This window comes from Rhinolophus sinicus, linkage group LG10, assembly GCF_036562045.2.
Source record: "Rhinolophus sinicus isolate RSC01 linkage group LG10, ASM3656204v1, whole genome shotgun sequence".
NCBI classification, from domain to species: Eukaryota; Metazoa; Chordata; class Mammalia; order Chiroptera; family Rhinolophidae; genus Rhinolophus; species Rhinolophus sinicus.
The window spans coordinates 78,322,064-78,349,571 of NC_133759.1; the positions used below are offsets into that span (position 1 = coordinate 78,322,064).

The 27,508-nt window shown below is 40.8% G+C and overlaps 1 protein-coding gene and 1 pseudogene across 6 annotated transcripts in view; both read left to right on the forward strand.

The window, feature by feature from the left end:
- Nucleotides 1–308: 308 nt before the first annotated feature.
- LOC109451743 (small ribosomal subunit protein uS2) lies at nucleotides 309–1,132 on the forward strand (annotated as a pseudogene).
- FBXL21P (F-box and leucine rich repeat protein 21, pseudogene) overlaps nucleotides 954–27,508 on the forward strand; it is a 38,396-nt gene continuing 11,841 nt past the window's right edge. Inside the window, exons 1-4 of one of the 6 annotated variants that reach the window (XM_074313541.1) lie at nucleotides 22,302–22,451; nucleotides 22,857–23,137; nucleotides 24,541–24,699; nucleotides 26,048–26,143. In XM_074313541.1, coding sequence (XP_074169642.1) covers nucleotides 26,061–26,143 — 83 coding nt within the window. In that variant the 5' untranslated portion in view covers nucleotides 22,302–22,451; nucleotides 22,857–23,137; nucleotides 24,541–24,699; nucleotides 26,048–26,060. Of the gene's footprint in view, nucleotides 1,147–22,301; nucleotides 22,452–22,856; nucleotides 23,138–24,540; nucleotides 24,700–26,047; nucleotides 26,144–27,042; nucleotides 27,170–27,508 lie in introns of those variants that run through there. The other 5 variants (XM_019740391.2, XM_019740392.2, XM_074313542.1 and 2 more) reach the window with 5 other exon arrangements.

Here is a 27,508-nt window from a genome sequence, read left to right on the forward strand (position 1 = left end):
AGTAAGCATCCAGGGGACATGTTGAGTAGGCAGTTGGATACAAAAGTATAAATTTAAAAAAAGAGATGAGGTGTTCTCTATTTTAATGGCTATTGTGTACAGGGTTCTACTTTCTAACTGGTCATGACTGTTGTATAGAGATAACAGTGAGCTTCTGCTGTGTAACCAACAACCACAACTCCTAATGGCATGCGACAATCATCATTAATTACTAACACATCATTTGCTGGCCTTTCTGCGCTACCCAGAGAGGGGTCCACGTGGCAGTGTTCTGGGTTCCCGTCATAACTTAAGAGGAAACTTGCATGATGTCCAGAGCCCTCACTCGAGCCCTGCTGATGAAGCAGGGGGATATTCTCAAATTCCTTGCAGCAGGAACCACTTAGGCGGCACCCACTTTGACTTCTAAATGGAACAGCGCGTCTACAAAAGGAGAACGGATGGCATCTACGTCAGAAATCTGGAGAACACCTGGGAGAAGTTTCTGCTGGTGGCTTGTGCCATTGTCGCTATTGAAAAACCGGCTGATGTCAGCGCCATATCCTCCAGGAACACCCGCCAGCAGGCTGTGCTGAAGTTCGCTGCTGTCCTTGGAGCCACTCCTACTGCTGACCGCTTCCCTCCTGGAACCTTCATTAATCAGACCCAGGCAGCCCCCCGGGAGCGGTGAGTTCCGGTGGTTACTGATCGCAGGGCTGCCCGCCAGCCTTTCTCAGACGTGTCTTGTGTTAACATACCTACCATCTTTCTCAGGAATACCCTCTCTCTGCCATGCGAACATGCCATTCTGGGCAACAAGGAGGCTCACTCTCGGCCCAAGCACCGGATGCTGGGCCGGGAAGCACTGCGCATGTGTGGCCCCTTCTCCCATGAGCACCCACGGCGGTCACATGTGATCTCTGCTTCCACCGAGACCCGGAAGAGGCTGAAAAGCAAGATCAGGCTGCTGCTGGAAGGGCATTGACCCGAGAGGAATTTCGGGGTGGATGTACTGCTTTAACTTCCAAATTTACTGCTGCTCAGCCTGAGGTCGCAGGCTGGTTTGAGGGCACAGGTGCCCGCTGTACCTCTTCAGTGGTTCCCCGCTTCCCGCCCCTCAAGACTCCAGTGCTCAGCTGCCCCTGAGGACTGATCCGCAGCTAATGGGTAGGAACAACCACGGAGTGGTCTTAAGCTGTTCTTCCTCAGACCCTTAAACAGAAAATTAAAATCAGGCTGATGGAAAATAAGCAGTTTTTTTCAACAACAAAAAATTTATTTTCTCGGTAAATTAAGTTTTGATAGAACTTGGCCATAAAATATGGGTGATGACTTTTGGAGGTTGATTCTTCAGCATTTTCTGTTGAAGAGAAACAGGGCTTCATAAGTCTTTGTAGCAAGGTGGTTATGAGTGCAGACTCTAGCTGGACAGTTGCTGCCACTTATAACTATGACCTTGTGCAAGTGACATCTCTGTGCTTCAGTCTCATCTGTAAAGTGGGCTAATCATATAATCTACTGTATAGGGCTGTTGTGGGGAATAAAAAAATCAGCACACAGTAAGCCCCTAGAACAGTGTCTGGCATATAATTGGCACCATGAAAGTAGTTGATATTATTATTTAAAGATGAGGAATTGAAGCTTTAAAGAGTTAAATAACTTGCCCAGGATCACACAGCTATTACTAGATACAGCGCCATTTTCTTTTGAACACAGTCTGGACTGGATTGCATAGATTTTGGTATGCACTTTGCTCATGCTCATTGATTTCTTAATAGTCTGTAATTTCAGTTTCGGTTTCTTCTTTGATGAAGTTCCTGTTGTTTCTTCCTCTGTGGGAAACCTTTTTGTTTCCTCCTATCTGCATGGTCTTGAAACTCAGGAATTTCACCAGAATTTGGTCTAGTTGTGGCTATTCTTTTTTATTCCTGACCAGCTTGTAGCCCGTCTCACCTTAAGATCACAATCATTCTCCAGTAAAAATCTTTTCTATTAGTTTTTTGATCTCCAGTCATCCTTCTCCTTCTATAATTCCTATTGTACATATGTTGAAATCTCCTAAACCTAGTTTTCATGCTTTTCCCTTAAATCTTTATTTTTTATTTTTTTAATTGGGGAATATTGGGGAACAGTGTGTTTCTCCAGGGCCCATCAGCTCCAAGTCGTTATCCTTCAACCTAGTTGTGGAGGGCACAGCTCAGCTCCAAGTCCAATTGCCCTTTTCAATCTTAGTTGCAGGGGGCACAGCCCACCATCCCATGTGGGAATTGAACCGGCAACCTTGTTGTTGAGAGCTCACGCTCTAACTGACTGAGCCATTGGGCGGCCCCTAAATTTCTTATCATTGTTTTCATTTCTGATTTCTGGGGGAACTGTTGGATTGGGTCTTTTAATTTTCAATTCAATTATCTGCAGAATCCAATCTGTTGTTTAACTGCCCCTACTGAAGTTTTTCATCAATGACTTTTAATTTTAATATTTTTAAAGTTTGATATGCATTCCAAAATATATGTAACAAGCTCATTAGGCCCACTTTGGACAATTTTTATAAAAATGAAGGAGAAAGATGATATATAAATGACAAAGCCACATAAAATGCCCTTTAAATTTTCCATTAAAATTAAATTATTAATAATTAAAAATTCCACTTTCATTTCCACTGAAGTTCTACCCTACATGCAGCCAGCCATCCAGCATTTCTATCTCCAAAAATCTGACATCCACTGCCAGACCCCAAAATTAGTTTTTTGATTCTGGCTTACTCTCCCCAAACTTTACCTCAGCATCTTTCCATCTTCCTTTTTGATCTTTAACAAAGTTTTATTTGGAACAGTTTAAGATTTATAAAACAATTGTAAATATACCATTTTTTTGCCATGTATAATGTGCATATTTTTGCCCAAATTTGTGAGGGCAAAAAGATGTGCATTATACAAGGGTAGTAGTAATTCTGTTTCCCTGAAAGTCTGGGACAAAAACTTTCATTATACTCGGCATTACTGGGTGCTCATTATACACGGCAAAATGTGGTAGTACAGAAAGTTCTCATATACCCCACATCTAATTTCCCCTATTATTGGCACCTTACATTTGTTACAATATGCACATGGTGCATTTGTTACAATTAATGAACCAGTCTTAATACCTCATTATTAACTAAAGTCCTTACCTTGTTCAGATTTCCTTAGTTTTTACTTATTGTCCTTATTTGGATCTCACCCAGGACACCATATCATATTTAGTCATTATGTCTCTTTAGGCCCCTCTTGACTGTGACAATTTCTCAGACTTTCCTTGTTTTTGATAACCTTGACAGTTTTGAGGTGTGCGGGTCAGGTATTTTGCAGACTATCCCTCAGTGGGATTTGCCTGATTTTTTTTTTCTTTCCATGATTAGACTGGGGTTATGTATTTTGGAAGGAAGAGCACGAAAGTGCTGTTTTCATCATAAAATATCAAAGGTACATACATCATTGTGACTTATCCCTGTTGATGCTGACCTTGATCATCTGACTGAGATCGTATTTGTCAGGTGTTTCCATTATAATGTTCCTCTTCCCCCCCCCCCCCTTTCCATACTGTGCTCCTTGGCAGGAAGTCACCATATACAGCACATACGCAAGGAGTGGGGAGTTATGTTCCACTTCCTTGAGTGCTGAGTACCTGCATAAATTATTTGAGATTCTTCTGCATGGGGGACTTGTCTCCCTATTTATTTATTTATTCAATTATTTATTTATAGCAGTGTGGACTCACAGGTACTTATTTTATACTTTGGGTTACAATTAAATACTGCTTTATTTATTTTATCACTCTAATTGTTCCAGCTTTGGCCATTTGGGAACTGTTTCAGTTGTCCCCCGTGTCCCCATTGAACCCATCACTGTGGCTTTTTCTCCTTTTGTTTTTTGAGTACTGTATTACTTTCTGGCATTAGGATGCTCCAGGCTCGTCTTGTCTATTTCTTATGCCAGTAGGAGAATCAGCCATTTCTCCAAAGAGTGCTGATTCCTTTTACTGGAGAATGGTATTAGAAGGCAAGATGAAAGCTAGCTGTGCACATTGCTACTGGGGGTAGCAATCAGCTGGGTTTTTTATCGTCAAGAATTGTAACTATTGCTCCCTTTTCATAACAACTGGCTCTTACTTTATCAATGCAATGAATAAAAATTATCTAACTATATATATACAGGAAATGGAAGGGAGAAGCTCTTTTATGAAGTGCTTTTTCATTCAAGGTTATTTGCTCTGAATGTTCCACTTAAACTGCTGAGTACTTTTAGATATCTGGTAATTCTTTTTGCTCTGCTGATGCATATGAACTATTCAGAAAGGTAACCAGGACTGGTTGCTGAGATGGGTTCCAACAGAGACTGTTAAGCCAGTATAATTTCTTTCCATCCTTAACAAAAATAGAAGACAAATTTAGACGTATACTTTTCCTTCAGCAGCTTAGACATCCAATAGTTTGTTCAGCACTGGGACGTTGAGAGCTACTTGAGTGAAATTTCACCTTAGCTCAGTTATGTTCTGCGTCTCAAAGGGGACAGGGCCCTGTGTACCAGCCATTTAGGACTACTTCCTATGTCCCCACTCAGGTCTGTTAACTATCTAGTTAGCCTCAAATGCAAAGTCTTGGCCTCTGTCTCAGTGTCCACCTCTGTCCTATGCCCTGGGATGGAATGCGTCAAAATGACTCTCTCCTTAGTTCCTTACTAGTAACAGTCCTTGTTTCCACAGTCATGGCAAACCCCACTCCTCCCTGGCTAGTGACAGGTCCTAGAAACCCAGCCGGACTTAGAGGCCACGTTTCTCACTCCCCACTCCCCAACCCACCAGATTCTGTAGACCTCCAAGGTCACTCAGCTAGTGAGAGGCAGAGCCCAGATTCAACCCATTCTCTTTATATTATCTCATTCTGCCTCCCAGGTTGACCATTCCAGTAAACAGATAATTCAAACACTGAACTCAAACACTATCCACAGATTATTATTTCCGTAGTTAGCCAGTATGAATTTGATTAGAGAAAATGGAATAGAGGAAATGAATAATGTGAATAATGTGAAGGCCAGGGTAGCTGTGGTAGGTACCAGGAAATCTGAGCAGTGGCGGGGACAGGCAGCAGGGCACGGGCACATCCCAAGGGTTCCTTTTGGTGGAAAAGGAGGCTCCACCTCTGGTGACATCTCTACCATCTAGAGAATACCTGGGACATCAAGCATGGGACTCAGCAGAGGCCTCACCCACAAAACCATGTGCTTTAGTATCTGCCTGAAAGAATGAAAGACTAATGTGTTTTCCAAGTTGATTTCAGAAAAAGATAAGCAAAGAAAAGAAAGACACAGTCATGATGCTTCATAAGAGGCAGTCTGGAGTATCCTGTGGGGTACCTCAAAAAGTTCTCAGTAACAGTGGGGGATCTCCAATGGCTAGTGCACTTTACTTCAGTCATCCCGTTGGGGTTTCAGTTTGGCTCAAACAGCACAACATTTGTTGACTAGGGCCTCATCTTAATTAAAAATGGTGACATGATTTTATGAAGTTTTGTTACCAATGGTCCTTTTAGATAAGGTATTGTCTTATTTCTTTCAACATGTCCTCATTATCCTACGAAAGAATTCGGGGTCTAGGTCGGGGTCAGGCTCAGGATCAGAGTGTAGGTTGGGATCTTTTCATAGTCTTGACCTCTCGAGAACCTTTGATTCCATAGAGTGCTCCCTTTGTCGAGAAATGTGCTCCTCTCGTGGCCCCAGTGACACCACATATGCTCTTAACTTGGTTCCTCTCACATGCGCTACCTCTCAGTGTCCCTTGCTGGCTCCTTTCCCGCCGTCCAGCTTCTCCATACTGGATTGCCCCAGTCCTCTGTCTGGCACTCAGCGTTCTCTAGCGTGAATTAGATGTTCTTATTCAGTCCTGGTTTTTCCCCGTCTACATGCTGATGATTCTCAGATTGTATCACCAGCATCGACAGCGTCACTGAGCTACAAGCTCATGGCACAAATGTAATATACTTAGATATGTCCAGGCTGTTTCCCTTATGAATAATTATATCACCGTTTCCTACACTCCCTCCCTCATCCATCAAGGTGTAATAGTGAGACTGGAAAGAATTTTTATGTCCTTCAACATACTCACATTTAATATATAAAGAGAAGATTGCCCTCCCCTTTGTCCCCCACCCCCACCCCTGCCCCCGACTCTGCTGGCTGGGCTATGATAGTTACTGCCCTAGGCAAAGAGGAGAATGGACCAGGAAAAGGGAAAGTTGGTAGCCCATCTCTTATGGTACCAAGGGATTGTGGGGGAAAGAAGGTGGGGCAGAAGAAGCAGAGAGAGACATGTCGTGCTGGTCTTTCCTCTCTGAACGTCTGCCCGGGCAAGTGTGTTATAGCTCCTGAGGGCAATGCCGAGCGTTTTTTGCCCAGTTTACTTTGGAGGCTCTGAGAGGAGATCATCACCCAGCTGACTCTTACGCCAACTGAGGCAGTGGGGAGTAGATGGTGGGCATATCCGAGTAAAATCAGTGGTACGGCATGGCCAGGCAGAGACAGACCTGGATGGTAGTTCTCTAGGCTGTCTCCAGTTCCCATGTGGTGAGGAAGGGACTCAGAAATTCCCACATGTTCCCAAAGTATCCATGGACCAAGGCTGGGGAGCTAATAAACATCCCCAGAGCCAGGGTGGGTCTTTGGGCCAAGCTTGGTGGAGAATATGGCAGATACCCAGAGGGATACAGAGCCCGCGGGCATGAGGCCAAGTCAGCCAGAGTGTCCCAAGTCCTTCACTGAGCTCTCACCAAGCCACATTGGCTGCCAGCTTCACTGGTGAACACCAGCAGTGACCAGGGACAGGCGAATAGGGTGATCTGCTGTAGACGGCAGAGGAGTTAGTGGACACCAAAAGGTATTAAGACTCTTCCAGGCACTGCTGGGAGGGCACTGTGGGCTCCCATCATTTTGGGGGAGAGATGAGTGGTGGGGTGCAAATCTGAGAGAACATGTTTAAATTCTTCCTTCACATGAAGAAGAGCAGATCGGGCTAAATTGAGTTCCCTCCCTCCACCTGCCCCCACGCCCCAGTGGGTCAGGAATCATGAGCAAGATCTGAGAGGAGGCTGTGATTTCTGTGCACTTCTGAGTTACTCTTAATGGCATCATTCATTTCTTCAACTCATAAATCTGACTGTTTGACATTTAACATGTATCTTAGACTATACCTAGCCAAATTGAATTCTTGACCCCTCTCCTAAAAAATCCTGGTCCACTCCCAACTTTCCCTACCTCAGGGGCAGCACGACGGGCTTAGGGGTCATAGTTGATTTCTCCTTTCCCCTCACCCCTCACTCACGTCTAATCCATCAGTAAGTCCTGTCAGCTCTACCTCCAGACATATCCTAAATCCACTTCTCGCTTTCTCCACCATAACTATTATCCTTGCAAAGATGATGGCGATATCTTCCCCCCATTCTCACTCCTGAGGCTGCTTCCTGCCCATGTGGTGCGTAGTATGTGATAGAAAATATACGTCTTTCTACAGATGAACGCAGCCGCATGCTGGATACAGGGCTCGGTGAGTAGTGCAAAGGCAGGATGCAGCCCCCACGCACCCCTTCCACCTGGCATCCTTGTGTAGGATCCAGCCTAAAAAAAGCACACAGCCGGCAGCCCTCCTCACTCTATGCTTCTCCCTAGGATCCATTATCCACCAGCAGAATGACCTTTTAAAAACATGAATCACATCTCACTGCCCTGCTTGAAGACCCTCAATGTCTTGTCCAACCCTTAGAACAAAATTTCAACTTCCCACCATGGCCTGTGGTGCCCCGCATGCTGGGGCCCCTGCTTCCTTCTCCAGCCTCATCACGCTCCCTCATAGTCATTTTCTCTCTTTTCTTCTTACACGATGTCAGTCCATTCTTTGTGCTCTTGCTGTTCTCTTGGACTGAAAAATACTGCCTTCCAGATTGGGGTTCAAATGTCACCTTCTGGGTAAGGATTTTCCTAAATGACCCTATTCATATTGCCCTCCTCTGACCCTCTCCACCATATTACCTGTTTTGTTTTCTTAACAGCATTTCTCAATCTCTAAAATCATTTTTTTTCCGTTTATTCCTTTGTTCTTTGTCTCCTCTCTCTCACACGAGAATAACAGTTCCAAAAGCAGGGACCATTTCTGCCTGGCCCACCTCTGTTTTCAGAGTCTTGAACAGTGAATGGCACATATCTGTTGAATGAACACTTGAATTAAAGAATCAGTGGTGAAAATTGCATGTGGTGCTATTGTAGGCATTTCATAAAAAGACTGCAAATTGCTGACCAGAAAAGCCAAGACTTTAGTATTTCTCCAAGACACAGTGACGTGGCCCTAGAGACATACAGATGGAAGAATAAACACAATTATTTTTTATTACGATACTAAGGGATCTTTTGGGGTATTGCCTTTCATTGCTGAATTTTAAACTAGAAAAGAGCAAAGTTTTAAAGTGGTTGAGTGCTTTTCCCAACCAACGCAAAACAAATTCTCTTCATGACCATCTTATTTTCTGACTCTGAAACTTTTTTTTTGTTTAATCATTTGTCGACGTCCTGTTTGTGGTTTAAAAATTCTGATCACAAAGAATGATATAACATACGCTAAACAATAATTCAAAAAGAGTAATCTTAACATCTATTCATCATCAAGTGTTCAGGTTTTCTAAAACATTATTCATTGTGTGACTAAGTCCAGGAACTGCCCACTTTCACCCGGTTTACACCAATACTCAGCCCTTGTAAATGAATATTACTTATCGTGACTGAGCCCTGCTACAAACACTTCATGGAACTATAACAATTAGAGCATTTATCAAGTGTCATCATCTTCAGTTACCTCATTTGCTCCTAATGTTCAGTCCTACTAAGGCAGGCTTGTGGTCTGAGGCTCTGACTTGAGGTTTCTCTTCTCACAGTTTCTTCTGTTCAATTTGAGAAAAAGTAGTAATTGTATAGTAGACTAGGTTACACGGACATATTTGAGATTACTTGTAAGATACTCGTTATTAATATAAACTGTTGAACTTTAGAAAAAACTTTACTTGAAACCCACTCTGCTTTGCTTTTCTTCCTCTCCCTTCTTGTCTTCCTCTCTTCCTCCATCCCTCCCTTTCCCCTGCCCTCTCCTCCTTTTCCCTCCCCTCCTCTCCTTCCCATGTCTGTTGAGTTTCAGCTATGCATGAAGCCCAGTGTGAGGTAACTTCATATGAACACATTTATGAATGAACCTATTGCTGTGCCTAGAACACAGCAGATGTTCCACTGGCGGAAAAAAAAAAAATAGAATCAAGTACATAGTTTCTACCCTTGATCCTGACATGATTGAATCTTTTCTTTGGACTTACCTAGACACAGATCTATTCGTCTAAGCTCTCTTATTATATTACAGAATCCTTAATAAATGGTCCTCCTCCTTTTGCTTAAATAATGGGTTTTGCCATGGTGAAATAGGGTGTGGAAAAAGACCTGTACCATCATTCAGAAAATGCCGACTAATTCAGAAGATACAGTATATAAAGCCCAGCATAGTCGAATCCATTGGAATGGAAATCAGTAGAGCTGATTTCAAGTCCAAATTTTGTCCCCACATGCGGTGTAACCTTGCGTCAGTCCCTCCTTCCACATAGACCTCATTTTCTTCATTTGAAAAATTAGATAATATGTTACTCAAGATTATTTTAATTAAAAGTGACAAATCCAGCTAAAGCTCGTTCAAGCAAAAAAGAAAACTTTTTGACTCAAACATCCTTAGGCATGGCTGGATCCAGGGATCCAGGAACCAGCATCACTGGACCACGTCTTTCTCGGCTCTGATTATCTCTGTCTTGGCCTTTGCCCTCCTCCTATAGATGGGCTTCCACTATGCGCCCAAGGGAAGTCGCCTCAGTAACTTCAAACGTGCATCATTTCAGCTGATTAACTCTAGAGAAAAGCACTTCTATTTCCCAATCTGTATACCAGTCTGAGGAAAGAACTTAGATGGGGTCTGTTTTGGTCACGTGGCTGTCCTCTGGACCTAGTCCTGTTGCTTGGGGAGTAGGTGCTATCATTGGCCGTGTATGGATCACATCACGTGTACCACTGCAGTTGGTTTGGGGGAGGGATCTTCTTCGTTCCTCCCTTGGTGTCCATTTTCTGGCTACAGAAAGGAGCTAGAAAGACTTGGGGTAGCACAAGTGTGCTTGCTCTCAGCCTTTCCAGACAATCTGTTTCTCCAAGGCTCTGATGGATGAGGAGACACAACCAGAGAGGCATTTTTTCCTTAAAGCAAAACTGTTGCCCATTTGCTTTGCTCACCTACCTGCCCTGTCCTAATGGATGATAGTAAGTTTGGTTACTTACTGGGAGGGTTTCTATGTCCCAAAGAGATGAAGTGCTTGCCCAAAGTGATATGGCTAGATCGTGATGAAGCCTGGGCTAAAACGCATGCCTGCCTTCTCCCCACCAGCATCTTCTCCACAGCACTGTGCTTTTTCTTGGGTTTAGCAGATAATACTGATTTACTACTTGGTGCTGTGGTCATAGGGTTACTCCAGTTTAGAGGCAGACAAGTTAGTTCTTCCTGGGCCCAACTAGAAAATCTCCTTAGTAGTTGATATGATTTGTATTCCTAGAACATGAGTAGTTTTAGAGCATCCTGGTCTACGAACTCAGTCAAATATCACTGCTTCAGACTGAGAGGATGTGCATAATGACTGTGCTGAATGACAGGACCTTTTGTAAGAAATGCAGCCCAGTCATTTCTAAGCACACAGAAAAGCGGGATATGGAATGTGCCCTGAGGAGTTCCCAGGACAGCCTCTAACTTCTTGGAACCTCAATTTCCTCCCCTATACAATGAGGGAGTTAGATTAAATGAGTATTATTATCATTATAACTGGTTTCAGGTGTAAGACTAAATGACTTCTGAGGTCCTGCAGAAGTCTGGATATATGATTGAAGCCCTGTCATAGTTTCTTTCAGACCTGAGACCCACGGGGCAGAGTTGATTTTAGTAAACAGAGCACTGAGGTGCTGGGGTTGCTGGGAGGGCCTGTCCCACTCCACTTTGTCTCCAGGACGCTGGTAGTTAGGGTCCTGCCCCCTAGAACACAGAGCTTATTGATTCCTGAAATTTGACCGCTGGTACTTCCTTTGTTTTGTTTCTGACTGTGATCTCTCAGAAAGAACATGTAACATGTAATCAGAGGCTTTCCTGTGTGCCAGTTTTGAAAGGAAAAGGAGGGAGGGTTCTGGGCCTTTGAAGAGGGGATTTAAGGTGCTAAGGGACATGCACCAAGAGACCAAAGCCACACTCTAAATACACACTTGGTAACTTTGTAGAAGCTCCGTCTCGGAAGGAACTCTTGTCTTTACATTACACATGTGGTCAACACAGAGCACATATGTCACTCACACTCTGACCTCAGGGAAACACTTTTGGTTAACCGCCAGCAGGGAGCCCCACTTCCTTCTCAGAGCCTTCCCTGAGTCATCTGTTCAACTGTGATATGCCGAGTAGACAGGAAGAACCGAGTCAAGTTAACTGAGGTAACCGACTGGCCCAAGGTCACCAGGACACTCTGTTGACAGTCTACAAGTCATTTCACTTTTTTTCTTCTGCTAAGGAGCCAGGCAATCATAGACTGTCTCAGATTTAAACGGCAAACTGCGACTTGGGCTCCTCTTGCGTTTTCTGTTCCAAAACAAAGGTGTCAAAAGCCAGTGAGATCTTGAACCCATTAAGCTTTCTACGCTCCCTGATGTGTAATAGTGATGTCTAACTGCATGTAATTACGGTACTGCTTTTAAAATACATTTTAAGATGTTCAAATGAAAGGTATTATTAAATACTTAACTTCTGAGAGATATAAAATGTATAATGATTATATACTGTCCTTAGCCTAAAATGGGATCATTCCATCTGTAATTCTGTATTGGTGCCTGTGCTGCTTTTCCTGGGTGGGGGTGGGAGAGTGGTAGTGACAAGTTATGCCAACCTATCTATAGGCCTATCCTGTCTATCTGTCTATCTGTCTATCTCTCTATCTATCTATCAACCTATCAATCTATCATCCATCCATCCATCCGTCCGTCCATCCATCTTCTGTCTCTGGAACAATTTTATGAATGACGAGACATTCATTTACTTATTCCCTGTACAATTATGCATTGACTACCTACTATAGGCCAGGCACTGTTCTAAGTAATGAGGATCTAGTTTGTGAACAGAACAGACCAAAATCCATGCCTGTCTGGAGCATACATTCTAGTGGGAGTAATAGATAAGCAAAACATACAGTATATTATATAGAGGTTAGTACTAAGGAGAAAGTAAAGGTGGCACTTGAGTAAAGCCCTGAAGGATAATAGGGAGTAAGCCTTGTAGATATCTATGGAAAGAGTACACGAGGTAGAGGGAAAAGTGAGAACAAAGGCCCCAGGGCAGGAATGTACCTGGAGGGTTTGAGGAACAGGGAGGAGGAGGCCCTTCTGACTAGAGTAGAGTGAGGGAGGGAGGACGGAGGGAGAGGTAGTAGAAGAAAAAGTCGAAGAAATGGGGTGGGGAGAAAAGAGACTGAGGGGAGGTTTCCCAGGTCCCTATAATAACTGGCTTGTACTCTGACTGCAAGGACACCATTGGGGGGGTTCAAGTAGAGAAGTGACATGAGTTGACACTCTAACAGAACTACTCTAACAGCATTAAGAACATACTGCAGGCATGACAATAGGTGGTTAATAGATTTATTATTGGTGATCACACCATAAGGTATATAAACGTCAGAGCACTATGTTATACACCTGAAACTAACACAGTATTGTATGCCAACTATAATTTAAAAATTTTTCTAAGGAGCAAGAGTGGAAGCAAGGAGGTCAGTTAGGGGGCCACTGCACACTCCAGGTGAGAGATGATGGGAACTTGAACCAGTGTGGTGGCGGTCAGGGTAGTGAGAAGTATTCAGATTCTGGACATGTTTTGAAGGTAGAACTGAGAAGATTTGATGACAGATTGTATGTAGAATGTGAAACGATACAGAGGAGTCAAAGACGATTCCAACGTTTGGGGCCTGAGGAACTGAAAACATGGCATTGCTACTTACTGAGGAAAACAGCAAGAGAAGAAGGTTTTGAAGGAAGAGATCTAGAAATTACTTTGGACATAAGTTTGAGATGACTGTTGGAAATCCAACGGAAGTCAAATAGAGAATTGGGTATAAAAGTCTGGAGTTCAAGAGAGGTGAGGAGTGGAAATAAAGATTTGGGAGTCAATAACGTATAGATAGCACTTAAAGCCACGAGAAGGGATAGCATCACCAACAGAATCAGCACGGATAGCAAGGATTCGTGCTTCTAGAACCACAGGGACATGTGGTTGATGGGTTGAGGAGATGAGGGGGAACCAGCCAAGGAGAGCTGTGTCCGGAGTAATTGGAGAAACACTAGAGACTGCATTCACAGCCTTTTACCATGGAATAGGACATAATTAGTGTATTCAAAAAATCATTTTCCATGATTGTCCTGTATCTAGAAAAATGTCTGTGATTTGGGCTGGGAGTCTGACAAACCAAAGCTAAAAGAATAGGATAATATAATGTCATCCAGCCAGGACAAATCTCACTGGGTATGCCTTCCCCTTATTTTTCCTACTTTACAAAAGTCTGCTCACCAAAATTTTAAATGTGAAACATTTGCCTTTAAAACTATCGGGGGACATTTTTTCTGCATAATTCAGGAGTATAGTCGTTACAGTTCTCAACATATTTTTATGAAACAATAGCAAAAATAAATCTAAATTAAATTTAGGCTATTTGAAAATAGGTTTTATATGACTTCCAGAATATAGGGGAACTGAGTTTGTGAAAAGGACCTTTTGCTCAAATCCATTATCTTTTATGGTAGGATAATGTTCAAACTCTATACTGAGAACAATTAGGAAAAGTGGAAATGTGCTAGGGATGTAATGAATGTTGTATAAGATATACTGTGATTTATTAATGTTTTTAACACAGTTTTCTAGGTAGTTAATTGAAGGAAGTGCAACTAAATTATACTCAGGAGTCAGTGATGTAGTTGCCCATTGCCAAAACCACTTGTTAAAGGCAACCACATATGTCATCCTACAAGTTTAATATTAGTGAATTTTTTCTGGGTTGAGAATGAAAACTCTGTTCCACAGGGAAATACATCAATATAATAAGAGTTTGACGGGGTTCTCTTCTGAAGCACCTGGATAATTATCTGCTGCAAGTAACGACTCACTTTCAGGATATGACTCAGCAGCACTTTGCTCTTAATGAAACACACTTCATTGAATAGTAGATGATGTCGTGATTTCCTTTCCAAGATTTGAAAAGTTCCCTAAAGGTAAGAAGATGTAATCGATGTTGACAAAGAAAAACGAGTAACAAAACTTTCTCTAAAGAGAAAACCTCTTTTTTAAATATAAGGGGAAAAATGCTCAACAAGGATTTGGGGATCTGAAATACACTATTTTACTATGATTCAACCCAAATGGAACACATATTCTGCGAGTCATCACTGTGGGAAGAAAATAGCCCCAACTGTCACACATGAGCTCTGCGCCCTCCTTCTGGAGGAAAATCATTTCCCCTACACACAGAGCTTTGTGCCTTCTCAAAAAACCGGACTTTCCCTCAAAGCCCATCTGAGAGCCCACACTACTTCAAGTGCTGGATATGGGGTCAGAAAAGTGGTTTCACTCAGAGTTTTATGTGTACATGTTCTGCAAATATCACCTCATTTTTTAATTTTTTTTTGGAAGGCTCAAATGAGAATACTCATAGAGTTGAAGATGTAACTCTCCCTATAGTAAATGCGGAGTCTTCTAATTTTACTCAACACAGGCTGTCCGTACAGGGAATTGTAAAAAGCAGACATGCTGTGCCTGGCATTAATTTTTGCTGCTGTAATAACTTGAATTAACACCACCAACTAGGAGCCTCGCAGCAGGTGTGAGTGCGTTCAGCAGCGACGTGAGCTGTAGTGAACGTCACTGTTGTAAGCATCTAGCTGAGTTGCACAGATGACTGTGTGGCTCACAGTCTGTTCTTTTCCACTGTCCTCTGTCCTGGATTGGTGACCATTGTCATTGATTGGCAAACCTCACTGGTGTTTGTGAGCCTGTTTTTCCAGTGTCTCCTCAATAGCTTGCAACAAAGAGCTGTCCTATTTCTGTCTGGGTATTTGAACGGTGTGTTTGCCGGCAGTCTACTGCCATGCTGTTGCATTTTAAATATGACTTCAATTAAATATTACAGTGTTTTTCCTATTTCCTCTAACAATTCTTCTACTTTATGATCTCAATGTAATTGACTCACAATACAGTATATTCCTTATGTTGATGAATAATAATCATTTTAAAAAAAACAACCAGTTTGGATTTCTAAAACCAGGAAGTTAAACTGCTGTGTACTTAATTTTCAATCTTATGATACGTCATTTTTCAAAGATTTGGAGTTAACATAGGAAAACTTGCCATAAACAAGGAAATGATAAATTTAGTAACTTGAAAGAGTTTACTGTTCTTTATAAGGAAAATATTTCAGTGTTAAAATTGTCCTTTTGTTCAAAAAACTAAGAAATTTTCATTTTTGAAAATGACTTTTTCAAAATGCTCCTAAAAATGGCCGATGACCATAACGGCTATAAAACATGACCTACTAACCTACTTTTATTAAATGATTTAGAATGACTGATCTTGTTTCACTCAATGATCCCAGATTTGTGCTGACAAAGTAATAATACAGGGTTTTGCCTTTCATAAATAAAAGAACTGTAGAAAATTATCTCTCGGTTAACAAAGTATTTCCATGAAAATGCTTAGTTAAAAGGGCAATAAATTCCCTTGTTTCTTTTTTTATTAATTAGTTAATTAACAATTTTTTTCAGTTACACTGTATTTGGATAATTATCTGAGTTGCAACGTTTAAAACCAGGTAATATACAAAGTTGGAAAACATAATTCAATGTTACATTTTATTTTAATAACTTTGCAGCTGTAAAGGCTTAACTAGAAAAGCATTAGTGAAAAGCATTAGGTTCAAATCATTTTTCTTCTCCGTTTTAAGAAACGAATAAGTTCAGATCCACGAGGCTGTGCAAGACAAGGCTACCTGACACCTAGATAGAACATGGTGTTAATGAAATCTTGAGCTCTATGTAATCCCCTTGACTTTACTCTTCAAAATAGGGTAATGGCTTTGAATCAGTGCTGTCACAGATGACTAACCCTGACCCATTTAGAAATGCTCATTTTATAATCCCCCTGTTTGGGGGGGGCTTCACACTTTGTTTGAATATTACAAACAGCAGTCAGTTCTTCCACATTTAGAGACACATTAGTTGGCATTTGTGATTTTACAATGAATAGCCTTAATTTTTTACTAAATACTTCCTTTACTATTTTCCTTTGGGGAAAGCATAATATAACTTTTGAAGACTGAATCTCAAAAATCTTAAGAGATTTTTGGGTCGGAAAAAAAAATGTAACCTATGTAGAAAATATTAAGTTGGTGCAAAAGTAAATGCGGTTTTCGCAATGTTTAACCTTTTACACCACAATTACTTTTGCAGCAACCTAATAGATTATATATCTTTTAAATATTAAAAACCAAATTGTTAAAAGGAAGGCAGCGTAGATCTTCAGAGCACAATTCACTTCACTGTAGGATTCACATGCAACAAACTATAATGAAGCAAATCTTTCAGTGTCTTTTTATGTAGGCAATGCGTTTTGCAATGTACAATGGGAAAAAACCTCAGAAAGGTACCTGAATTTTTCTTTGGGAAGGAGACAGTTTATATATTAAGGTAAATATGGCATTGTGTTTTTTCCTATTGCTCTGCCAAAAATAAAGACTTTCTTTAGGTAGCAAATATTACTGATACAGTTCAAATATATTTTTCTTTCCTATAGGATACATAGGAAATTTCATTATAGAGTTCTGAAATGATATTGAATCAAGTATGATTTAATCCCTGTGTAGTAAAGAATTAACCTTACCCAAAGAGAGGTCTTTGCCCTCAACTCCTGCAGCGTGACAGAGACAAGTCTTTGGCATGTTCTGCCTGATAAGACAGACGGTCGTTGTTTATTTAGGGCTTTGGGCCATGCCAAACAGTCTAACAGTGTGATTCATGGGAGGGCTCTGGCCCAGGCCGTTATCAGCTAGACCTGTAGAGAGACTGGAGACTAAAGGTCAGCTACACAGGGAGTCAACCATGTCTATGTGACCAAGCCCCAGTAAAAACACTAGACATCAAGGCTCAGGTCCTCTTCCCCAGTTGGCAATACTCCATGCATTCTGTCATATATTGTTACTGGGAGAATTTAGTGCTGTCCATAACTCCACTGGGAGATGACAACTGGTAGGCAATGTGCAGAACTCTCCTGGACTCTGCCCCAAGAATCTGTACCCTTGGCCGACTTTAATCTGTATTCTTTCACTGTAATAAAGCAAAACATAACCATGAGTATAATGCTTTTAGTGAGTTCTGTGAGTCCTTCTAGCAAACTATCAATCTAAGGGTGGTCTTGGGAACCCTCAAACTTACAATTGATGTCAGAAGCAGGGTAGTCTGGAGGGTTCCTGATATCTGCAGTTGGTCTCAGAAGTGACTGCAGTCTTGGAAGATTCCCCTCCCCAAATTTTGATACCCCCAATATTGAGACATCTTTTTATGCTTGAAAATATTTTTGGAGAAATTTTGATTGTACAATTTTAGTAATGTGCCAGTCATTATGATTGTTCCCAAACATTCCAGGTTTCTCCTTCCAGGCATGTGGTAGGATTGCATTATCTCATCCATTTAAAGTTAGGAGTGGCCATTTTGAGTAGCTTTGGCCAATGAAATGAGAATGGAATTGACATGTGCTTAGAAGCATAAGATGCAATGTCTACATCCCACCTCCTCTTTCCCTCTGTCATAGACTGACAACTTCTTAGATAGTAACTTCTCCATCATTCTTGGTCCCAGAATGAAGACAACAGGGACCAGCAGAATCGTGAGAGAAATGCAGTGTGACTGAGAAATAAAACTTTGTGTGTCAAATCACTGTGATTTGCAGTTGTATTTTACTGCAGCATAATTTAAACTATTCTGATTCTAGCAACCAGAATCACTATTTGCTCAAAGCCGACAATGACACTCCCTGCAAAAAAGCTATACAGAGATGCTTTTTAAAAAAAATTTATTATTGGCATAATTTTGTGCTCCTTAGTTTGAAATCAAGTATATCACAATTATCTGACCAACATTTATTTTAGTGTTACCATATCTATTAAAATCTAAAATATTTAAACCAGCAACTCTAGTTCTAGGAATATTTTCAGTAATATTCATAGAAGTGCATCAAATATATGATCTTCACAGCACACTTCTAATAGTAAAAACTAAATGTCTAGCAATACAAGAACAGGTAAAGGTCTTATGACGTTTCCATATAAGGGTAACTGTTCTTTCAGCCACTACAAAGTGTGAGAAGGAGATCTCTCATTCCAACCAAGATAGAGAAACAGGGACTGAATATTCCCTCTGCAGAAACACCTGCGTCCCACCCCCAATAAAGGATAAAATATATGAAACAACAGCTTTCTAGACACAAGATACCAGAAGTCTTATGAATGCCCCATTTTAGTGCCTTGAGAGAGTTTCTAGAGTGCTATATAGGAAGGGGGAACCCATGCTGAGTTTAGTGGACTCCCTGAATTTAGGTATTGGTGATGTGCCACTAAAGCAGAACTTATAGGGATAAAAATAGCACTAAAGCCTATATTACAATAAAAGGAAAGTTTCAAATCAATGAACTCCACTTCAACCTTGAGAAACTAGAAACAGAAGATAAAATTAAACCCAAAGTAAATAAAAAAGGAAATAAGTATCAGAGCAGAAATCAATGAAATATAAAACAGAAAAGACAATTCTGAAAAATAAATGAAAAACCAAAAGCTGGTTCTCAGAGAAGGCCAATCAACTTGATAATCCTATAGCCAGACTAATCAGGTAAAAAAGAGTATAGTCACAAATTACCAACACCAGGAATGAGAGAGGTGACATCATTACAGATACTATAGACATTAAGAGGATAATAAGACTATTATGAATAATATGCCAATCAGTTTAACAATTTAGATGAAATGGACAAATTTCTTGAAAGATATAAACTTCTAAAGCTCATTCAAGAGGAAATAGATAACCTGAGTAGCCCTATATATATTAAAGTAATTGAATTTGTAGGTAAAAACTTTCCCACAAAATAAACTCCAGGCTCAGATGACTTCATTAATGAATTCTACCAAATATTTAAAAAATGATTAATACCACTTTTGCACAAACTTTGCTAGAATATTGAAGAGAAGGAAGTACATCCCAACTTGTTCTATGAGGCCAGCATTACTTGATATCAAAATCTCACGAGGAAAGAAAACACAAACCAATACCCCCCATAAGATGTACAGATGGTAAATGAGCACATGAAAAAAATGCTCAACATCATTATTAATTGGGGAAATGTAAATTAAAACTGCATTGTTATGCCCCTAGATATCTATTAGATTAAAAAGTTGGGTGAGGATGTAGCGGACATAGAGCTCCAATACATTGCTGGTGTGAATGTAAAAGAGCCTCTTTGGAAAAGGCATTGGCAGTCTTTTTAAGAAGTTAAATATACACCTATGAGGTGCGATCAAACAATACAGTGAATGTTTAAATAAAAAAATTATTACAGTAAAAGACACATTGCCATTAATCCCCCTCAAAATACTCCCTCTCGCTTTGAACACAGTTATCCCATCGTTCTTGCCTCTTTCTGAAGCAGTTCTGGAAGTCTTCTTTTGTGAGTGTCTTCAGTTGTGCTATTGTGGTTGCCTCGATGTCCTGAATCAATTCAAAACATTTACCTTTCATGGTCATTTTGACTTTGGGGAGGAGCCAGAAGCCGCGGGCGGTGCCAGATCTGGTGAATAAGGTGGATGATGACACACTGTAATGTTTTTATTGGACAGAAATCGCCATACCAGAAGCGATGTGTGACACGGAGCCTTTCTGTTGTCATCAAAACACAGTGAATGCTGCTTCAAGTGCCACCCAATGGAAAGGCAGGGATCTTCAATATGGGAAGCAGCTCATCAAAACTTAGTAACAGTGTGTGACAAGTTTCAACTTGTTCAGTGCAGTCAGTCGGGTGGGAGCTACAGTTGAGAGAAGGTGTGTTTTAAAGTGTATCATAAATCATCCTCCATCATGACAATGCTCCGTGTCACACATCGCTTCTGGCATATGGCAATTTCTGTCAAATACCGACATTATGGTATGTTCTCATCCACCTTATTCACTGGATCTGCACTGCGCGACTTCTGGCTCTTCCCCAAAGTCAAAATGATTCAGGACGTCGAGGCTTTGACAGCACAACTAAAGACACTCATGAAAGAGGACTTCCAGAACTGCTTCAGAGAGGGACAAGAACGATGGGATATGTGTGTTCAAAGTGAGGGGGAGTCTTTTGAGGGGGATTAATCGTAGTGGCTGCTCACTTAAGGGTTGTGAAAGAATTCAAGAGGCAGGTAGAAATACAAAAGGAAGATTTATTAAAATAAGAAAAGGGTCAGTTGGGCAGTCTGCTGGAAACTAATGCATCAAGTCTTTGTTTCCTCTTGTTTTATATTTTCTAACCAGGATGTAAATTGCTTTGGCCTGTAGTGGAATTTTCTGTTGAGTTCGCCTTTGTCCATTGGAGTGGGGGAAGGTACGGTTAAACTTGTTATCACAACCTTTGCATATGTTATGTAGATTTAAGTTGGAACCAGGAGTGGGTTCCATACAGATGCAAAACCTTGCCCAAATCACAGGGCCAGCACTGGGCTGAAGTAAATAGTAGAAACATTGAAACTGGTATGCATAGTAAATGTATAAGAAGCAGAATCATTAAGGTTTGGCAGAAAGGAAGCAAAGAAAGAAAAGAAAGCTTTCAAAAAGTCCCAAGCTAAATTACAATAGTTAATTCTAACTATACCAGAGATCTAAATCTCAAAATAGAAGATTTAGTGCCACTATTACAATCCTCCTGCCTCATCATTAATGGCAGTGTGTTTTTTACTGTAATATATTTTTTTATTTAAACATTCTCCATATTGTTTGACCACAGCTCGTATCATATCATGCAGCCATTCCACTCTTAGATATTTATCCAACAGAAATGAAAGCATATATCTAACAATGATGTGTACAGTAACGTTCATGGCAGCTTTATTTGTAATAGCCAAAAACTAGAAATAACCCAAATGTCCATCATCGGGTGAATGTATAAATAAAAATCTGAGGTATATCCATACAAGGTAATACTACTCAACAATAAAAAGAACTATGATACATTCAACAACATGGATGAATGTCAAAACAATTATGTTCAGTGCAAATAGCCAGACCATAGAGTACATACTCTATGATTCAATTTATATAAAATTCTAGAAAATGCAAGCTAATCTATAGTGTCAGAAAGCAGATGAAGGAGGACTCAAAGCAAGGATTACAAAAAGAGCATAACAAAACTGTTGGGAGATACACATATATTCATTACTTTGATTGTAATGATGGTTTTAGGAGTGTCAAAGCATCCTTTTGTACACTTTAAGTATGTGCAGTTTATCTTGTCAATTATTTTGTAATTCAATAAAGCTGTTTTTATAAAATAAGTAGGGGGATCTACATGTGTCAATATGTAACTGTGTCAATGATGAAGTAAACAAAAGAGGAAGTATTCGAACAATGTATAGTTTAATCTTAGATTTTAAAAAACTAATGAATAAGAAAGAATCATAAAATCCTTACTTCTCACTATACTTTTTCGTGTATGTCTTGAAGGTCTGGTAGTTTGCACAAGGAACAATGGTTATCCCCAGGGAATGAGATGTAGCCCAGGGTAGGGAGGTGCTATATACATATTTAACAGCGAACTGTTACCATTTTCCATATTTCAAAAGTTTATTTTCATATATATATTAATAAATGGATGCACTTTCTGGGGAGGTTAAGTGCTAGAAACTGGAACTGTTCATTCACGGCCATTTGGAGAAGTTGGCCATCTGTTCTACAGAGCCCGTGGTCACAGCGAGTTAGTCGAAGACCTATACGCAGAAAACCTTCCTCTTAACCACCTAGGCCCCCAGAGCAGGTGTCAGCAGCCACACACCGGCCTCCCGCGAAAAGTGGAGCGACGCGCATGCGTGCGGCCTGGGGCGGGGCCGGGGCGCGGCTGGGGGCGGGGCGGGGGCGGGGCAGACGCTCGCAGTCTCCCGCTCTCCCGAGTCTTCGCCACTAGCCGGCCGCCCACAGCCACCTGCGGGACAGCCACCTGGAGCGCGGACTGGGCGGGCCGGCTCCCGCCGCCGCAGCCCAGCCCGCTTAACGCCGGGGCACGAAGGGAAATACCGTTTAAAGGTAGCATTTCCTTCTGGGGGTCGTGGTGGACGGAAGAGTGAGCTTCAGCTGACTTGGAGGAAGCCGCGGGCGGGACCCCGGGTCCTGCTTCGGGCGACTGGTGATCGGGGGACGCGGAGGTGCCCGCGGTCAAGGCGCTTTCTCTGGGACCCAGGAGGCGTGACCTGGTGTCCTTCCTCTGGGCCATCCGAGGCGTGAGGTGGGGTGGGAGGGGGGACCCCTGAGGAGCGACCCTAGCTCGGCTGGAGGCCGGAGCCGCCTTGTAACGCGCTCGCCCACCCCAAACCCGGCAACTTCCGTCACACACACCAGAGGCCGATCTTGATTTGCTCCGAGATCGGGTGGTCTGTGGGCTTTCACAGCCTCAGTTCGTTTCTGGCTTCTTACGTGGCGGTCTTTCTGCAGGGCTAGCACAGAACCCCGGATCCCTGAGGTCAGACGTCTTCCTCCTCATCTTCGGAGGGTAAGCTCTGAAAGGATTGTCCGCGCGCGCCCCTCTGTCAGATGTGCCTCCGGTGATGTTTGGAGTCTGTGTAGTTGCTGGAAATGCTGAATGATTAGGGAGCCGTGCAGTCGCTTTAGCTCGCCCCCATGAAGTGCTCAAGTTGACAGGAGGAGCATGTAAGAGTTCGTATTTGCCGCAAAGAAATGAACGTCCACGAGAAAAGTAGACGCCAGCCTTGCCCGTGAATTGGAAGAATCGACGCACTTGAAAGTTTTGTCTTTGGCACATGTGCCCAGAAACTTTCCCCCCGAATATTAAGTGGAATAAATTATGATCATTTTCTCTCAGAAAAATGTTGCAAAATGCTTTCTCGAATCCTTTGAGTTGTTAGATGCCTTAGTCTCCCCTTCACTAAACTGGGACTCCCTATTTCACAAGGCTTCCCTGCAGGGGGCCTGGCCTGGTGTCCTCAAGCCCCAGTCTCTTCCAGAGCCAGGGAGGACAGGTGGGGAAGTCTGAGGAGAGGGAAACAGCTGCCCTTCAGGGATTTTACCGCCTTGCCCAGTTCTAGTTCTGTGTAACTGTCCCTTGCATCTCAAGAGATGCTTTGAATCTACATATAGGAGTATTCTGAAAACTTCAGTTTTTCATGAGTCATGTAAAAGCAAACATACCTGTTTTAAAATTAAAAGATTTAAAAAAAAATAAGTATATCAGTATCTCAGAGAGACTTGAGAAAGTATAGAAAAATGGCTAAATCAAGATGTGAGAACACCAAAACGCTGGCAAACACTGCTTTAGGAAAGATATTTTTTCTCTTTTGTGCTATTGAAACCTTAGTGATATAATTTGACTTTCCCATTTAAAAAAAAAAGAAGTAGATTTTAGGTTTAGGAAGGAACTTAGAGGTGGGTTGCAAAGAACATAAATATTTTTGACAACATTCCTAAAAATTATGTTTCATCCTCTGCTTGGGTTATATTTAATGGGAAGAGGTTTATTAGAAAGCTGTGTGTTTTGAAGCTGTATTTTGGGACAAATCTTCAGCTTTCCTGGCCAGGCCACACGTCCCTTGTCATTTCACTGACGGCTGGGATTTCAAACCCCATAACAAACAGAGATCATCAGCCTGTGGTGGCAACAATCTGATTTCTCCGTGTGTCACTTTAGAAAGGAGATTAAATACAGGACATTTGCTAATTACTTCCTGTTCATTTTCATCTTGCCACTTCCAACAAACTTGTGTAGCTTTTTAGATAGTTTTGAATCTTTGTTCTGTCATTTGTAGTATTTACACACTATTTCCAGTGTTGTGACAGTTGAAAACTCAAAACTTCATTTTTAACCATTCTGGAAGGTCCTGGTGATGGGGCAGAAGACAGTTGCTTCCGTTGTCGCCACTAGTTTGGCTTTGGATGTTTAGTTTTTCATCTAATCTTTCTTTGATTGTCTTTCCCTCAAGAATACTGTGGGAGATTTCTTACTTTTAGAGGATCCAATTCACATGGTCACTTGATCCACTAAATTAGTAAACGTATCAAAATAAAGGGAATTGGGTTAGGGTGGTTAGTGAAGCCACTAAGTGGACTTTGAGTCATCATTATATTCTTTCCCAAATGCTAACAAACCTGTTTTGTACTCCAGAATTGTGCTAAAGATCACTGTCAAGCTTGCTCAGCTCTCCCTTTTTGGAAGTATGGCTTATCACTTGATGGGATCCTGTACTGTGGTTTTGTCTTCTGTCAGCCCTCACAATTTCAGATAGTGACTCTGAAATAGCAATCAAGTTCCTTCAGCAACCAGGTAAATAATTCATCTGATCCTAAAGACTCCAGTAAACTGATCTGAGATAGGTACTTGCATACTGTCTTCTCATGGGTCTTAGGTAGTAATTCCTTAGCCATATATCCTTGGCAGATTACTTCATTATTTTTTAACATAAAGAATGGCCTGTAAACCCAAAATTAGCTAGATTGGTAACTCGGTAGAAAAGTTTCTGCAGTAAATAAAATTGTGTGTCATCTGGATAGGGGAATACAAGTCACTTGACTTATCTTTCTCTTATTTGTGGTGTTCCTCTAAGAGTGTGCCTGATAGCTCCTTTCTGCCTACTTCTGCAGTAGACTGTAAAGGAGAGAGAGCCAACCTTGCTATTGTGTGGAAAACAGTGGTTTGGATAATAGTAGAACAGATGGCAGTGGAGGAAGATCAAATTGTGGATACTGGTCTTTAATACATTCTTCCTGTCTGTCCTCCAAAGCTCTCTATTTTAGGAGTAAAATTCAGAGGTTGAGAGCTGGCAGGTGGTAGGTAGTAGAGATTTAAGAGAAGAGTGTAGTTGATTAATACTTGCTTCCTCCACCTCCTCTGTGTAGTTTAGTTTGGCTTACAAAAGTGGTAGAATGCAGTTATTTATTTTTTTACTTTATGATGTTGATTCACGATGCCAAGGCAGTGAGTTTTATCCTGGTGTAGACCAGTTATTATTTTCTTTCATGTCCATAAACTGCCCCCAATTCTGACAAGTCACTGTGCCTAAAATTGGCCAGACCACAAAGAGAATATGAATGAGTAAATTAAGTATGACTGAATCAATTATGTCTACCAGTATAAGTGAACAATTTAAAAACCACAGAAACGTGGGTTCTGTTAACAGCAGACTAGTCAAACAAATTATGTTCATATGAAAATGATAAATAATAAAAGGTATGTCTGCTTATTTAATTATTATAACTGTGGTGGTATTATGTGCTGCTAAAAACTGGAACTGAATGATTTACGCAGCCCATAAATAAATAAATGTCATCATGGACCACCTTAAACTTTTTGTAGTATCTCTCCATACATATTCATTTAAATGTGAATTTTCAGAGCCCTTTGACTGATCTACCTTCCATTTTGTAGAGCTTCAGGTGTAACTCCTGGCAAGTGTTGCAGTATTTGCACTAATTAGGCTAGTTTTTCTTTTTCTTTTTTTTTTTTTTTATGGACAAGTTTCCTTCTGGGTAGAAAAAAAGTCTGGGAATCAGTAATTTCCTAACAAAAACTTTCAACATATACAATGATATGTAAATATCCTAAGCTTAAAAATGATTGGATTTTTACTTATACATTCTGATGAATGTGTTTTTGTGGTATTTTGCCAAGCTAGGTAGTGAAATCAAATGGATGTTGGTGAGTACCCCATGGCAGCAGTTACTTCATTTCGTTCATTCAGAGTGAACTGTAACTTGGAAGCCTTCTTTAGGTAAGAAAGTTAGTAGTTTGAAAAAGAAGTGATCAGTTTTTTAAAATCATATATGTTTAGGCTGGAATTTTTATATCATTTTCAAGCTAAGAAAGATCAATTTGTCTTGCATTCTAAGATGTAGTTTATTGATATGATACTCATCACTATGAAATTATTTTATGTAAAAGTAATGATTTCCAGATGAGTTGTATGCTCTGAAAACCAGTGTACACAAGGAAAAAGAAAATTTAAATGTTTAAATGTTATTTTTAATAGAATTATTGGCACGTAATATCCTTTAGTTACTAATGGTGATTCTGTCAGTAAATTGGCAATTTAATGATTTTACTAAATAAATAATTTTAACAATCGATGCTACACATAGTCAGATTTAATATATAGCACAATTTTTTTGTTTAGAATTGCAAGGCAATTTTCTAACCTGGCATTTGGTTGAAGTCTTTGTTTTATTTTTGGCTTCATTGCTTTTTTTAGTGAGGGATTATATTCGGGATAACTTTTTTGGTAATACCTTAGTGAAATTTTAATTATCCATTCTGTAGGCTACCAAATAAAACAAGTACAAGCAAACTATCAGTAAATGTGCTTCACATCAGAGTTTAGAATCCAGTGTCCATTCCTTTACCTTCCCTGGGCTATCACACTTCATTTTAGGGAATTAGCATTAAAGAATAGATCAACCCTTTCAAAAGAGCATATGCTTTGAACTGTTGACATCAGCACTTTCATATTTCATTGTATTGCTTGGACAGGCTGTCAGTCATGCAAGTAATTTTAGTCAGATTAAAATGTGTGTAGTAGCTCTTTTGCCCAATGCTTGAGATAGAACTTTGCAGCTGTTTGTGCTTTCCATTTCAGTTTTCCAAACCCTACAGATGATCTTTCCTTTTGTTCAGTGACTAGGTCAATCCTGCTTCTGGAATCCAACTCTAGGTTGTGGTTAAGAAAAGTTTCACATCAGACAGAGTGACTCACAAGACAGAGACATTTACGTATTAAATAAATATTTCATTAGATTTAAAGGTATGTTTCAGTTGTGACACTGAATCTTCCACATATACACTCCTAGCATTCAAGGGTAAAAAGAGAATTAAGTAGTCAAGCACAGTTAAATAAAATTCAGAACTACTGTTACTATTATTTTGCTCCTCAGATAATTGTATACTTGAAATACTTTGCATTCTTCGGTAAAATATATATACAAGATAACCCAGTATACTTGGCTATATCTGGACCTGAAATTTGTTGGAACTTAGTTGTATCGCAAGCTGACTAATGCCTGGAGATTCATCATTTCTTTTTGTTGGGGAAGAATGCTGTCTGTTTTGCTATTTTACATTGGCTGGTGAGGGTCAGGTGTGT